The sequence below is a fragment of the Gavia stellata genome, chromosome Z (genome assembly GCF_030936135.1).
Source record: "Gavia stellata isolate bGavSte3 chromosome Z, bGavSte3.hap2, whole genome shotgun sequence".
In the NCBI taxonomy this organism is placed as follows: domain Eukaryota; kingdom Metazoa; phylum Chordata; class Aves; order Gaviiformes; family Gaviidae; genus Gavia; species Gavia stellata.
The window spans coordinates 59550575-59566059 of NC_082637.1; the positions used below are offsets into that span (position 1 = coordinate 59550575).

General features: G+C 41.1%; 1 protein-coding gene across 1 annotated transcript in view; it reads right to left on the bottom strand.

The window, feature by feature from the left end:
- The window catches only part of LOC104261148 (SH2 domain-containing adapter protein B), an 85962-nt gene that overhangs the window by 29031 nt on the left and 41446 nt on the right, over nucleotides 1-15485 (bottom strand). The window contains 2 exon segments of the mRNA XM_059834179.1: nucleotides 3328-3496; nucleotides 11864-12079. Coding sequence (XP_059690162.1) covers nucleotides 3328-3496; nucleotides 11864-12079 — 385 coding nt within the window.

Genomic DNA, 15485 nt, shown 5'->3' on the forward strand with positions numbered 1-15485 from the left:
GCGCTGATGTCAGCTCCGTTGTCAAATCTGATGAATGTGCTAAGCAAAAGTTGGTGCTCAAATCAAAAATTCATTGTGTGCCTGGTTACAACCAAAGTCTGCATTAGAGAAAGCTAAAAAGAGAGTATTACTAATGTATATACAAGACAAATTAGAAAGGAAGGTCCTGACAGCTCCATCGCTTCACAAATAAAATTGAGGCACAGATGAGAATGTTTTCAGTCAGTGTTCCCCCTATCCCCCATTAGATATTTACTGCTGAAGGATATTTCTCAACAAGCAATTTAAAGACTAGGTTGTCTTCTGAGTGTAAGGGAAGAATACTAACACTAAGTGTAAATCAGAAAATAGATTTTGGAGAGTCTCAAAATTATTCCTATTAGCTACAAATAATTTTTCTTTCTTTTCTCCCCAAAGGGCCAAATAAAACCGAAGTAAAATGTGACCTAGCCAAAACGAGGGAGACACCCTGGACTCTGATATTCAGAGGGAAGTATTTCATATATTCTTCAGATCTGGTGTTCCCCAGTTGGCAGAGTGATTCAGGGAAAAAGAATGCAGTGCTGGTTCCAGGAAGCAAAACCTGCTTTTGAAACAGTTGGAAGAAAAACAGCGAAGAATGAGGACAACTGCTGATAGGAGAACATCTGATTCAGAAGTGACCCCTGGAAGCATTTTAGCTACAGCTGAGAGTAAACAGCAGTATTCAGAAGCGTAATTGCTTGTGAATCATATGCCCACGTAAATGGAACACTCAGATTGCTCCTGTTCCAGCTAGCTAGAGAGATAAGCACAGTGCTGTAATCAGCTTAAAGTTCCTGACTAATTTGCTGTTCAACTGTAATGGGGCTGTTTGCTCTGGGTGTATCTATTTTTAAAAAGTCAGCATATAGGTATTTGTGCAGAAAGATCAAAGATTCAGATGTCAATGATGTGATCACAAAATAGTGAGATAACAATTTGTGACAGATACCAATGCAGAAGTACGGGACATAAAAACCTGAAGACATGCATGTCTTCTAAGATATCATGGAAAACATAGGCACATAATGCAAAACTGAAAGTAAAATTCAAACATAATCACACACTTTGACCTTTATCAGGATCTCCTCCCAGGATTGAAAGCATCCTGATTGTGGTTTATAGAACATTCTTCCTGATGTCCCTTACTTTCTCAATAGTCAGGTTTCAGCCACTAAGTGGCCACAGCTCCACTGAGGACAGGACAGCTGCATCAATTATACAGTAAGTATAATCACTTTTTACAGCTCATATAATGCACAACACTACTCTGTTTCTGAATTGGTCAGAGCAAAACAGGAAGTCACCAGATCATGTAGATAAGGCTGGGAGGGATTCCCTTTCAATAAGACAATGGAAACAGCAGAACACACTTTCTTCTTTTCACTGTTATTGAGGAAATGGAACCAATTAATTCAGTTTCTCTGGGCCCATGAGTTACTAAGGTCATAGTTACAGATTCCTTAATCACAAGCAACTAGAAGTATTTTCTTGATATATTATCACACCTTGGTATTTCTGCCTGCTTGGGAAACTTCATAACCTGCTTATTAGAAACCCACTTGGTCAATTTGCATGCTTCCTTTCCTCTAGATCTTGTACTCCTCTCTACAAAAACAGACTCAATTTTTGTAGAGAATGATGGAATGGCTTGGCATGTGCTGTGGAGAGGTCTCACGCTACTAAAAGTTGAGTAGTTTGAATGATTATGAATAATTTAAGGTACAATAAATCTAAACTCTTCCATTTTCTGACACATTATTGTTAACTGTGCATTCATTTCAGGTTTGATCCTGCATAGTGCAGAATCAAAAAGAATCTCATGTGATTCACACTTGAATAATTAAAGGAAGAAAAATTGGCTGTGCAGTTTTCAGTTGTTATTATCAATTGCAGTTATATATAACTGCAGTTACACTAAAAGAGAGAACTACATGACGATATATTTATGAGTAAAAAGTTAATGAACAACTGCAGTATTTTAAATATATTTTTTGGGGGTATGGTGGGCTGGAACTACCCAAATCTGGGGACCAAACTTATAGTCAAATTTATAGCTTTTTAGTCATTTACCTAACAGTATCAGTGACTGACTTCACAATCGTGGTTGCTGCTTCCTCTGTTGGAGATAGGTCTACAATCTGTCAATGAGCAGAAGGTTCAAAGGCTGAGACTGATTAGATGGAATATGACAACATGTGGATGATATTATTTGCTGTTTCAAGGTTAAGTTTCCAAATATTGCATATAGAAATAGAATGTCAAAGGAAAAGGGATTTCTGGAACTACTTTCTCTCAGACACAACTGACAGAGGTGATTATCTCCTACTGAGGATCTGAAGTGCAAAAGGATTGCTAATCCTCCCAATACTGCTACCATTCAGGAGCAAAGTATTCTCACAAAAAGCACATTCACATCCATGCTAATTTATGCCCTCCCTCTCCTGTGAAAATAAATTCTGCATTTAACTTAGAATGACAGTCTCTGGAGTGGGACTGCCTTCAGGGATTCAAGACACAGCTTCCTCACTTTACTCTGTGAATCCATTGGATTCCTCAGTGCTCACAAATATCAGTGTAACTTGTGTAAATTGCTCCACAAGAAGATTTTTCTTTCTTTGTGTAACAGGGGATTCTGGCCCTTTCTGTAAGGCTGCACCTTTGGTATGATACAACACAGCGGGCCATTTCATCACACAAGCCAGTCTGTCCAAATGGTTCAAGGAAGGGTAACAATGAAGCAGGGCAGAGGCCACCCTTGTGGATACCAGACAGTCACTCCAGGGAATTCCCCCAGAACTTGAGTTTGGAGCTGACAAAACTGTCTCTAAATACCACCCTCAAGTTTGACACCACCAGAGTAGAAAAAACAGTCTCTTTTCTGAAAGCTTTGTAAGTGGTCTTATCAGTCTCTCCCTGTAGCAGTATTACAGCCAGATACAAGGCATGCCTGAGGTACTAGAAACAGCAGCCACAAAGATACGGAATTTGTGCAGCTTTAAAGCACAATTTGTATATATGTGATATACACCTGTTTTCCTTAATGCAATGTAATCAACATGGTTGAAAGTGAAATAACTGCTCCTACTTGGCAGATGAAATTCACTGTTCATGATAAGAGTTTCCTGTTTAACTCTATTTTGTCCCCCCCAAAAGTTACTTACACTTTGCAGGATTAATAAGAATAGTTTTTTGTGAGCACTAACACAGGGGATACTGAAGAGGGGGACAGCATGTCTTGGGACACTTGCTGCTCCTGTAAGTGGGGAGGCAAAGAGCTAGAGAGCAATTACTGTTCTTACTTACATCTGCTTTTCCAGTTGAATAGTTGGATCTATTCTCTCTCCCACGATCCCACAAAATTCTGGACTGCCATGTTTGATGGGTTTAAAGCCTCCTCCAGGTGCTCTTAACTGCCTGCGCTGGTCATTTGAGGGAGGAGATGCTTGCCGTTTCTCACTTCCATTAAATTGGGCTGCAAGATACACAATAATTACCTCTCCAGGCAAGGTTAATAAGGACCAAAATAGCTGTAGCACTCAGAGAGGTTTCATACTTCCCAGGGAGAATAAACATGCATATACTAGCATTAAGATGTAGTGGTTTATTTACAAAGTTATATGTATCATGTAAAGGTGTTTCTAAGTATGCAAAACACAGTCCTAAAACTCTCTTGATTTTCCAGTAACAAAATCCACACTCTTCTAAACCTTGTTACAATAACCGGTGCTTATCTTAAAAATTGATACTTTCTTCTCCAAGAGATGATACTGTCAAACAAGTAACAGTAACAAAGATAGGTTTTCAGTCACCTACCATAATTACAATAACACACAAGTGAGAACACCAAGAAACCAGCTTGCCTCAGTTTATGTGGAATCATTCTAACAGTGACCTGGGTGCAAACCCAGACAGTTAAGATCCATCTATCCACATCAGAAGTACTGGCAAGCAGCAATGAATTAAAGGTGTATCCACTTATACAATGCTGGCACAAAGCTTTTGTCTTGAAACATTAGGGTACAAAGTGATGAAAAGGGAAAATGGCATTTGTTAGTTGCTCTCACAATCTATATTACGCCAAGAAAAGCAATACGACTTATTTTGCAAAGCTGTAATTTCTTAGAGCACTACAACATCTGTAGCAAAGCACATACTAATGATGTCAGCATCCTCATTCCACGCTTACTACACTTACACGTACAGATTCTACATACCTATAATTTTAAAAAATTAAAGAACAGAATATTGACAGAAACAGTGAAAGGAGCTACCCACACCATATTCCTGACTCTTACTGCCCTCTGTGGTTTGCTTCTTTGTCAAAAATTAACTCTCCCAGCTGCAGATGGATTATTGTTTTAAGGTCACCTAGTGGGAACCAGGCAGAAAAAAACTTCACTGTGTCAGGAAGCAAACATCATAATGTGCACAAACACACACAGCACAATCAGCTCCTCTGTGAGTTTCAACAGCAATATCACAGAAAATGTTACAAGGACAATTAAAGGGACTCCCTACAAGAGCATGTTGTAGATCTCAGCATTTAGAACTCAACTTATAACACACAGCCAGTTAGGCATGTGGCTGGTAGTACTTACTGTTTTAAAGCAATGCTATACAACAGGAAGACAGCCGTAATGTTCAAAAAGATATTGCATACAGAATAGAAATGTGTTGGATGTAGAAAATGTTTTGGATTTTTTTTTTTTTTTCTGTTGTAATTTTTATATGCTTTCCTCATGGGGCATAGGACACTTCCAAATTCCCCTTCTATTCAGAGAAAGTAGGCACAAATTATTGAAAAAATTGTGCAAATATATTAAATCATATTCTGAAGTATGCATAGCAGAAATATGCTGATTATTTCTCAAAATGGAAACTCAGATTTAACCTTATTACTGGGTAATGAAAGCTGATTAGCATAATAAGGAGAAACATTGCATGTGTTTACTTGCCAGTGACATATATGAACAGCACTATTATTTCAACTGTAAGAAAAACACCTGGATGTAATTTGGGAACTCTATGAATATTGGTGAACTTAATGTTAGCTTCTGACCAAGGAACATCTTTCAGACACCAAAAAATTTCGTTCACAAAACACACATGAAACTCAGTTCTGCTTGCAAACAGCAGTATCTTCACAACATGGTGGTTAGAAGTAGGATCTGTCCTCCAAAAATAGCACAGATGAAATTAAATTTCAGATGCTTTTGAATGTTTTATCTGTCTGAAAAGCTCAAACATGTATCTAGACTCTTGCCTATCTATTTTTTATCAATGAAATCAGCAGGAAGAATCAGTCTGAAAGGGATATCCAGACAGATTAAACTGGCAAGCGTGATACCCAGGCAGGCATGAACCCATACAATGTTGTCACCAGGACTGAGTTTCGGCTGCTATAAACCCCCTCTTAACCAAAGCTGTAGTATATACAGTGAGGGTTCAGAAGCTCAATTCCGTACAGCTGGAAGTGTAAAGTTTTTTATTGCTATGGTATTTCTGTTTACATAGCCATTACAGTTATGGAGCTGACTGCACACTTGACTCTTCCTCACTCTCCATGTGGTCTCTCTTCCTCTGCCCAGTAGATGGTGCCATACCCCTCTGGTGGTGGCATGGAGCACTCCCCTGCTTCAAGTCCCCCCGGGTCCTAGGCACCAGCTTTCTGTGCAACAGCAGCTGCAGCCAGAGGAGGTGACCAAGTTTGGCATCTACAGATCCTCCTTCAAGAAGTCCATGATCAGTGCTGAAAACTACTACCAGATGGCCCTCTTCATAACAGAGGGCCACTTATTTTGTAAAGCCATACTAAGATGGGCTCTACAGACTTCACATGCATTTCCTCTACTCAGAGGTTTGCTATCCCCACATGACAGCCTGGAAAGGCTTGATTTCTCACACACTCAAATGGGAGCTAGTGTCAGCCTGATATTCCTGAATGGGCTCTCCGGTATTGCTATCTCCTTTTCCAGCCAGACTTACGCACCAGAAAGCTACTTTGTTCCTGTTACTTTGCCAGCCTCAACTCTTCTGGGCAAACCAGTCTGCCCAGCTCAGCAGGAGGTCTAACAAGACCTGCCCACTTCCCAGAAACGCCATCCAAACCACAATTCAGCTTCAGCTTTACAGCTTCTGATGAAACAAAACCAAATTTGTTTGTGAAAGAACTCAAGCTGCAGACAGTCAAAATGCTGCACTCCATCTTTGCTACACAGAGACAAGTCTTTCAACACTGCAGTTAACAGTGGAAGTCCCTGAGGAAGGCCATATATAGCTTGGTCCACAAATGTCAGCATGACACCAGCCCCAGCCCCATGCTTAGGAGCCACAGTGCAGACATGCTCCCCTCAACCTGAGCAGATTTTACAGCTTGTGCACGTTTTCCACTTTCAGTCTGGCACATCTCAAACTCTGGTTTGGAGATAAACAGGTTCTATCAATGCTTCAGCAATAAAACTCTAAATCATGGCAGTGGAACTGTTTTCCTTAAAAGACTGTGTGAGTAATTAACTTCGTAATAATTCTAGTGTTGCTTGCCATTTTGGTTTGTTTCCTGCGTCTATCATCTGACAAATCAAAAACATTTGCTGCATAAGTCTCTTTGTGTTTGCACTTCACATCACGAAAGTCTGTTTCTTCCTTCAGATGAACTTCTCAAAATAGGAAAGTTTGAATCTATGCTTGCAGCCAATCCTTATGCATTCCTTTGTAACAAATAACCAGGTACCTAAAACATACTAAGTTATAATGAATGACAGATAAGATCAAAGAAATCTAATTAATCTCAAAAAGTGTTTACTGTTAGCATTTTAAAACAGAATTCTGCATGCTGAACCCATAAGGAATTCAACCATCTCATAATACTTTTTAATTAAACTTCTCTTTAGTCTGTTACTTCTGTAAAGCAATATTTTAATTCTCTGTGCTTTCATAAGATTTAACTACATAATGCTTAGAAGAATATTAACACATAGGCCAATCATAAAATCTCATATTGGACAGATTGTGCCTTATTATCTACAGTCACATGTAGACAAACTAAAAACTACAGATGAAGAAAAAATGTACAAAACTAAGATTCTTTTTTTTTAAATCAACACTCAAAAAACTATTTCAGAATTTATCTGATAAAGACCAAAAAAGTGGGCATGAAGATGATTACAGAGTTCAATGACTTTACAAACACCAAATGAGTTGTGCACAAAAAGGTATGCAGTAGAAACTAATAAATTTGTTCTCTGGATTCAATGAATTAAAAATCAGCCATTTCATATAATATGCACAATACATGAAGAATAAGGTCTAAGATTTCCCTGTGCACACATATGACTCCTAAGACAGTGACTTTTAAAACTACTAATCCCATTTCTGTGGCTGCTGTATTACTAATAGAGAAATCTGTAAAGTGTGATCTCACTGCAGACAGATGTGTATTGGTCCCATAGCTTGTATGTCAGTGTTGCTAAACAATGAAGTTTCTGGTTTAAGTATTTTGCATACTCTGAAAGAAAAATGACTTCTGGGAGCACACAATCGCCATCCTTGTCTGGGAAGCTCACAATAACTCTGATACTACTCTTAGTTTTTGGAAAATTATCAAAACTAGTATTTAAGGAAAAACTCAACTCACAGAATACCTGTACTACGCTAAATCAGAGAAACAAGCTACAGAGAGATAAACAGCCCTAAAGAATTCCACCTTTGAAGACTTAAGTGTCACCTGCACAAGCATTTGTTCCTCTCTGCTCTTGCATGCAGTCCAAGGGCTTTCCCTACCCTCTCACCTTCAAACAAAATATTCTTTGCTCAAAAGTAGCTCTAACCTCAAACTGTCCAGGAACACATGCAAGAATGGCTGAACATGCCTCCAGCCAAGCAAACTCTGGACAGGTTGGCAAAAAATAACTCGAAGCCTTTCAGCTAACACAGTCAGCAAGAATTAACTGTTCAGCTTCCTTGCAGAAGCTCTTCAACAGCAATCTGTAGTCACTGTAGCCCAGACATTCCCATGGCATCTAGCCTAGTCCAGAGCATTAGAAGGATGGGGATGAGTGAGGAAGCACACCATCCTTCTTCCTTGTGGGCAGACATGCACACACAAGCTAATAGGAGAGGGTCTGGAGTGATAGGGAGCAGGTGTCTGAAGGTGGGAGAAGACAAATCCCAAGGAGATGTAAGAAGGTAACAGAGTGGGACCAGGTGTCAGGTAGGAGGATGAATAAGAGAGTCTACATATAGATGCAGTTCTGCGGGACAAAAGAAAGAGGAAAAGAAGACCACAAACAAAAGAAAGAAAGATGGGCAAGATGCAGACACGGTAATAGAGGGAAAATGGTAGAAAACCTTCCAGAATCTGGAATGGAGAATAGAGATATTCCCTGGAAAACAATGCAGAGAGCCTCCTAAGACCAATTGCAAATTCACTGCTTGTGGCTCTGCACAGCTCCCATATGTGCTGTGGGTAGCTTGTGGATCTGTCCAGGTAGCACACACCCTACTTCTACAACAGTTACTGTGGACCATGCTGCTGTGTAGTAAGGCTCACCTGTGAGAAGATGAAGGCTGCATATATGCTCTAGGCAAAGGCAGCATTGCTGCCATCACAGGGACACATGAAAAGGCACAGAAATATCTACTGAACTGGGGCAGGCACCAATGCCATAGTACAAACCCAAAGCAGAAGACTTTACTTGTGTACGCCAGACTGGTATTCAGCACCTGCAAAACACCCATTGTGGCACTGGAGACCTAGTGATACACATTTCTGTTGATCAGCCTGTCTTGACACACAATACATATCCCAAAACATAGCCAGGATCTCACAGCCAGGCAATCTCCTAGCACAGGTCTTGCAGGCTTTTTAATTGGTTCAGCAAAGGGGATGAGTCAGCTCAGGCAAGCATGAACCAAAGCCTGCTTCCACCAGGCAGAGCTCAGCAGCAGAACTGTATACCCTACTAGAAGCCAAACAAGCAGGTTAAACTTTTGTGTTCAAGTTCATACTCTTCAGGGAGAGACACTACTTTACCTGCACAGCATCCAGCAGAACTGGATGCTGGTTTAGATCAGGGCTTGAAAGAACTATCGGCATATGCTTAATGGGAAAGTGACTGAGCCTGGAACTCTGCAGGTTATTAACAGCTCACATGCCAGAGCAAACCATACTGCTAGGAAGTAGAAATCAGTTTTCTCTAACCTCCTCTTCTGTTCCATAGGAGTGCAACAAGAAGAAAGGGGATGCTGAGCAAGAGATTTCTTTTTAAGCAGCAGGTTCTTCCATGTTTCTCTTGCTCCCACCCACATTGCACAGGATGGATACTGCAGACATCAGCTTGGCTTGGAAACAAACCCAAATCAACCACAACCTAAAGATATAACAAATGAAGCAGAGAGGCAGAATCACTCTCATAACAGATTGCCACTCCTCTGGTCCACTGTCCTAGAAGAGAAACACATTTCTGTCACCCACATCCACCTACCTATTAGGGAATCAGGTCACAAAAACCCAAGAAGGGTACTGTCAAAACAGGCTCTGTTTACAGAACAGTAGCCCTGGACAGCTGTGGAGAGAAGTCACTTCTCATCTCTGTAGTGTGGCAATATCATGGCACACAGAAATGCAAAATCATAGAATAATTCAGGTAGAAAGGGTCCGTGGGAGGTGTCTAGTTCAACCTGCTCAAGGCAGGGTCTGCTATGCGATCAGATCAGGTTATTCAGAACTTTATCCAGTCATCCCTTCACACAGGATGAAAAATCTAAAGATGGAGACTGCAAAAGCTCCCTGGACAATTGGTTCCAATGCTTGATTGTCCTTGCAGAGACAAAAAAAATGTATGTGTATTAAGTCAGAACCTCTCCTGATTCAACTTACGTCTCATCTTCCCATCACGCACCTGCTCATTTGTGAAGAAACTGGCTCTATCTTCTTGAAGATCTCCTCATAGGCATTGGAAAGTTGCTATTACATCCCCACAAAGGTTTCTCTTCTCCAGGCTAAGCAAGCCCAGTTCTCTCAGTGTCTCCTCACATGTTATGTGCTGCAGTTTTCTGTCATTTTGGTGGCTCTCTGCTGACATCAACATTTATCAACATCCTTCTTACATCAGAATACTGGACACAGCATTACACAAAAAATGTGAAGTAAAGAGGAAGAGTCACTTTGCTTGATCTGCTGGCTGTGCTCCTGTTCACACAGGCCAGGATGCTGCTAGCCTTCGTCACTGCCTGGGAACACTGCTAGCCACATTTAGTCCACTTCCCCTCAGGACTCCTTAAGCCCCTTCCAGCAAAGCTGTAATCCAGCAAGTCAACCAGTCGTCAGTCCATATCATTGCAAGGGGTTAGTCTGCTCCAGATGAGTTTGAGTTTGTCCTGGTTGGATTTTGCAAGCTTGTTGTCAGCCCATTTCTCCAGGCTGTCCAGGTCCCTCTGAATGGCAGCTCTGCACACACCCCCCCTCCTCTGCGTTTAATATCTTTCCAAACTTCATGTGGTGCATTTCAGCTCCTCCTCCTGTGGGTTACTGATAAAGATGCTGAACAGGAAGGATTCCATAACAGATCCCCTGAGGAATCACACTTCCGACACACACTTTATAACCAGACTCCAGGAAGACTATGAATCACTAAGCCCTACCCTTTGTGGTCAATGACTGTGACAGGTTTTCACGCATCTTGTAGTCCATCCATCTAGGCTACAGCATTCCAAACCAGGTAACACAGCTGATGCCACAGCACAACATGCTGAAGGCTAAAGTCAACACAGATGACACATACTGCTTTCCTTCCATTAACAGATCTAGTAGTTTCAACACAGAAAGCAAACAGGTTTGTCAAGCAGGATTTACCCAGGGTAAATGCATACTGATTACCAATAATTGCTCTCAGGCTTCTTCCACGCTCCCTCGCAGAGCCACATCTCCTTTCTTCTCTCCTGATCCCCACAATCATCACGACACATAGCTCTCCTTTCCAAGCTTTCTGCTAAGCTGACTCCTAAAAAGGAAGGGGAGCAACCCTGCTCCTAGACACAGCTTTTCACTAGAACATGCCACTGAGGGGAAAATCACAGGGCATGTATGACTCTAGTGCCCCACAAGAGCATCCTGGAACATGGTCAGACCAACTGATACAGCTGGGCTTTGCTGGGCACACAGAGGCTCTAAGAAAGAAAAAGATGTGACCTCTAGAATCACATCCTCACTGAATGAAGCCCGCCTCAGCCATTTTGACAAAGCAACAGAAAGGGAAAAAAAAAGAGCAGTGTAACCAACATCAAGCACAAACATTCACAGAGACAGAATGTTTGATGTGGGAGAACTTCAGCAGTTCAAAAGGATTAATCTGAAAACAAGTTCTACATATCTATAGAAATGCTTGCAATTATAACAAAAATACTCCAAATACCAAGAAACTCATCACTGAGTAGACGAATGTCAGTGCATGCTCGTTATACAGCTATTTTTTGTCCTGCCCCTTCAAGAATTGCCCCACAATTTAAGGACCTTGCAAAGCAACCTCCTCATCACAGAGTCACTCAACAATAAACACCATTAGAATGGGGGTAGGGGCAAGGAGTGGAAGAAACAGTAGTTTTACTAACATGAACCAAGTGCTGAGATGGTTGACAACAGGTCAGCTGAAGCACCAAACAAAAAGTGCAATGTTCCACACTTCTGCAGTGGGTAAAGATTTGAGACTACCCACATTTGCTTTTCAGAGATTTCTCCCCCCACACACACCAAAAGAGCAGAAATAGTTGAATCCTCCCAAAGGCAAGTACATACTCTATGAGTGTGAGAAAGAATTTCCTGGTTGGGATCTAGGAATCCTACCTGCCAGAGCTGGGATGGTGACTTTATTCCACTCCCATGGCTGATCATACTCATCTGCAGGCCTGTCATCATCCTGTGGCAATTTGCTTTCTTGTAAACGGTGACTCACCACACTTTCAGAATCGGATTCCACACCACTGCCTTCTGGTTCATAGGGTGTGTCATAGAGCTGCATGTTTTTCTGATGGGGCTTCATGCCTTCCTGCTTCTGAAACTCTGTTGGCAAGAAAGAAAATTGCGTCAGCATCACTACTACCCATGCCTTATCATCACAGTCAATAATTTTAGAGCATTGAACTTCCATCCATTCCTTAATAGCCACATAATTATACAGATGGCAAGCTTGTACAAGACTTCTAAATTCTACTTCTACATTTGGTAACTGGCTGGAAGCAAAAGTTTGCTCCAGCTAACAACCACAGCATAGCCTCATGCCTCCACCAACACTCTCCAGCTTGCACAGAGCCAGATTACCGGAAGTACACAATCCCTGTCAGCCTGTGTAAAGTACGCTTAGAAGCAACTCTACATAAATCCCCAAGAATGCTGAAATTTGTGTATGCAGTTAACTCTTCAAGAGGAGATCATTCAGGAGTGCAATCTGAAGATACAAAGATCTCAAAAAATAAGTCCCACAGTATAATTCTATATGTTGACAAAAAAAATTCTCTGCAGTTACCTCTACAGCATATCAGCAGAAAATGAGCTAGGACTAGAGTAAGAACACTAAGCAAAAGCATTATTAACTAGAGCTTAGCTCACGTTGTATTAAGGAATGTGTATTTCTTTAAATTAACACTGAGTTTATAAAAAGTAAACATGTTGAAGCTTCACAGCAAGGAACAGTGTACTGCCCTCCTGAATATAGCAAACCAAAAACTGGGCTTTGTCAGGATAAGCACAGATAGCAAATCAAGGGGCAAGCTGTCATGCCTTCACCCTTGGCCCCAAGGAGGCTACACTCACCAACAGGTGGGTCCTACTGTGTCCAGTCTGCACACTCCCTACAAGGAGTGTGCAAGGAGTGAGCCAGTGCATAGAACTAGAAAGGAGCCAGTGCAGAGCTACCGGGACAGCAGGGTCCTGGGGCCTATGATAAGGAGAGATGGTTTTGGTCAGTCTGATGAGGGGAAAGTCAAGGGGGATATAACAGCAGCTCTCAGCTGCCTGAAGTGCAGTCAGAACCAAACTCTTCTCAGGCAGTGTCAGAAGATGCAATAAGGAGAAACAGACACAATACGTAGCTTGAGAGATCCAAGTGGGAAACTGGGGGAATCTTCTTCCCCTGGTGTGTAGTGCAGCCCTAGGATAGGTCATCAGGTAGGTTGTGAGAGGTGTCTCCATTCTTTGGAGTTTGCAGAACCTTGGCTAGACAAAGCCAGGGTCAGTCCATCTTCTATTTACTACTGTAAATAGAAGGTGGTATGCTACTGATGCATGGTTCATGTTCGGGGACCACAATTAGAAAAATTACAAATACTTGATCCTAAAGCAGAAAAGTTTCTCTAAGAAAAACTAAAACATAGGGAGAATATATACGCATGCATATATAAAAATATACACGTGTATACACATACACACTTATACACACATATTTACACACAGCCTCTTTTATAAAGCTTCCTATAAATTTACTTGAAAGTCCATCTTTTACTTAATATATTGGAAGAGTATTTGTAAAGAAAAGTAATTTTACTAAAAGTTAAATCAGAAACAGTTCCTTTCAATAACCAGCAGCAAAGCTGAATCTGTACCACAAACAGTATTAGCATTATACACACTGACAGCTCCGTGCAGACTTGATATTTAAGAATTAGGTAGTTGAAGACAACAGAACATTTGTGATGAAGCATTTCTCATGGTTTGCAAGTAATCTCTAACAGTGACAGCTCTAAGTGCTAAAATAGTTGCTGGAATTACCAAGAAGTCCAAAACTGTGTTAATTTAACTTTTTTTGATTTTTCACTTTTATTAATTTTATCCTTTGAATTCTTACTGCTGATAAAGAAAAGCACATTTTTATAGAATTATGCTCATTAAGTTAATCAGCTACTAGAAGAAGAAACAACTGAAATTTTGAAAGAACTTACAATTCTTATTCTTGCAGATTAGCAGTTATAACAGAACCAGGTTCTGGGAGTCTTGACTCCTGTGTAAAACCAAGAACCTGACCAGCAAGGTACAGAAACTGAGACATCTGGGAACACAAGATTATGAGATACAAGACTGAACTTGTCATTCTTTCCATTTGGTGAACAATTTTAACAAACACTCACATGCAGAACAGACAAAGCTCTACAAGACAAGCAGATAACCTCATGGTAACCTTTCCAGCAGCCACACTAAACCTCTTAATAGTCTTAAATAATTCAACAGCATTAATCATAGATGTACCGTATTCCTGGGGTGAGTTTGGAGAGAATTAGGGGGTATATCATCAAGAAAACAGAACAGCTATAAAGCCAACAAAAGGAAGCTTTGAAGACAGTACTACTTGCTTACAGAACCCAATAGGTACGTTTCTACAGCTTTCCTTCCAAGAGGATGCAACAGACAATAAAACAACCAGATTCTTCTACAAGATACAGATACCAACAGATATTTCCTTCATCTCAAACTAAAGCATGCAGTAACAAGAGGGCTAACAATGTAGTTGCACTCTTAAAATAAAAGTTTTCACTCACCAGTATGTCAGATTCCAAAGTGTACTTATCCACACATATCAGGTACAAGTATGATAAAACAGACCCATCTCCACTTCAGCTACAGATTTCAAGACTGGTGCAGCATTTAAAATGACAGTCCTACCAGCTTGTCAGCTGCTTTCTCTACCACCAAAGACTTAGGCCAGTGAGCCAAATCTGACTATGAAGGTAACACGCTGGAAACAGTATTGCCATGAAGGCCAACTTCTGAAAAGCTAGCACTGAAATTGACTTTTCAGCAAAGTACAAGGGCTATCAACACCCTTCACACCTGAGAAGCCTAAGAGTAGAAATCAGGACAGGTGACAGTATTCTACCGGTGGGATTTTACACAGCATACTTGGTTGACCCATCTCCATTCAACAACACAGAGCTCAATGTAGAGTTCATCATACTGGTCATACTGATGGATAAAGCTTCACCCTATTTCTTAAAGCATGGGACAAAGTGCTTGGCAATGCTTCTAACCCCAACAAATAGCTGTCGATAGAAGCCCTTGAATGAAAGTACAATGATTTTTCAAGGTCATTTGTGCATGCACTTAACTTTGTTCAGATACTGTATTGGGTTTGCATGGCAAACTTTTGGTAGTGGGGGGGTACAGGGGTGGCTTCTGTGAGAAGATACTAGAAGCTTCCCCTATATCTGATAGAGCCAATGCCAGCCGGCTCCAAGACAGACCCACCACTAGCCAAGACCGAGCCAATCCGAGACAGTGGTAGCGCCTCTGTGATAACATAGTTAAGAAGGGGGAAAAACAACTGCATAACGGCAGACGGAGAAGAGAGAAGTGAGAATACATCAAAGAAACAACTTTGCATACACCAAGGTCAGTGGTGAAGGAGGGGGAGGAGGTGCTGCAGCTGCTGGAGCAGAGATTCCCCTGCAGCCCATGGTGCAGACCATGGTGAGGCAGG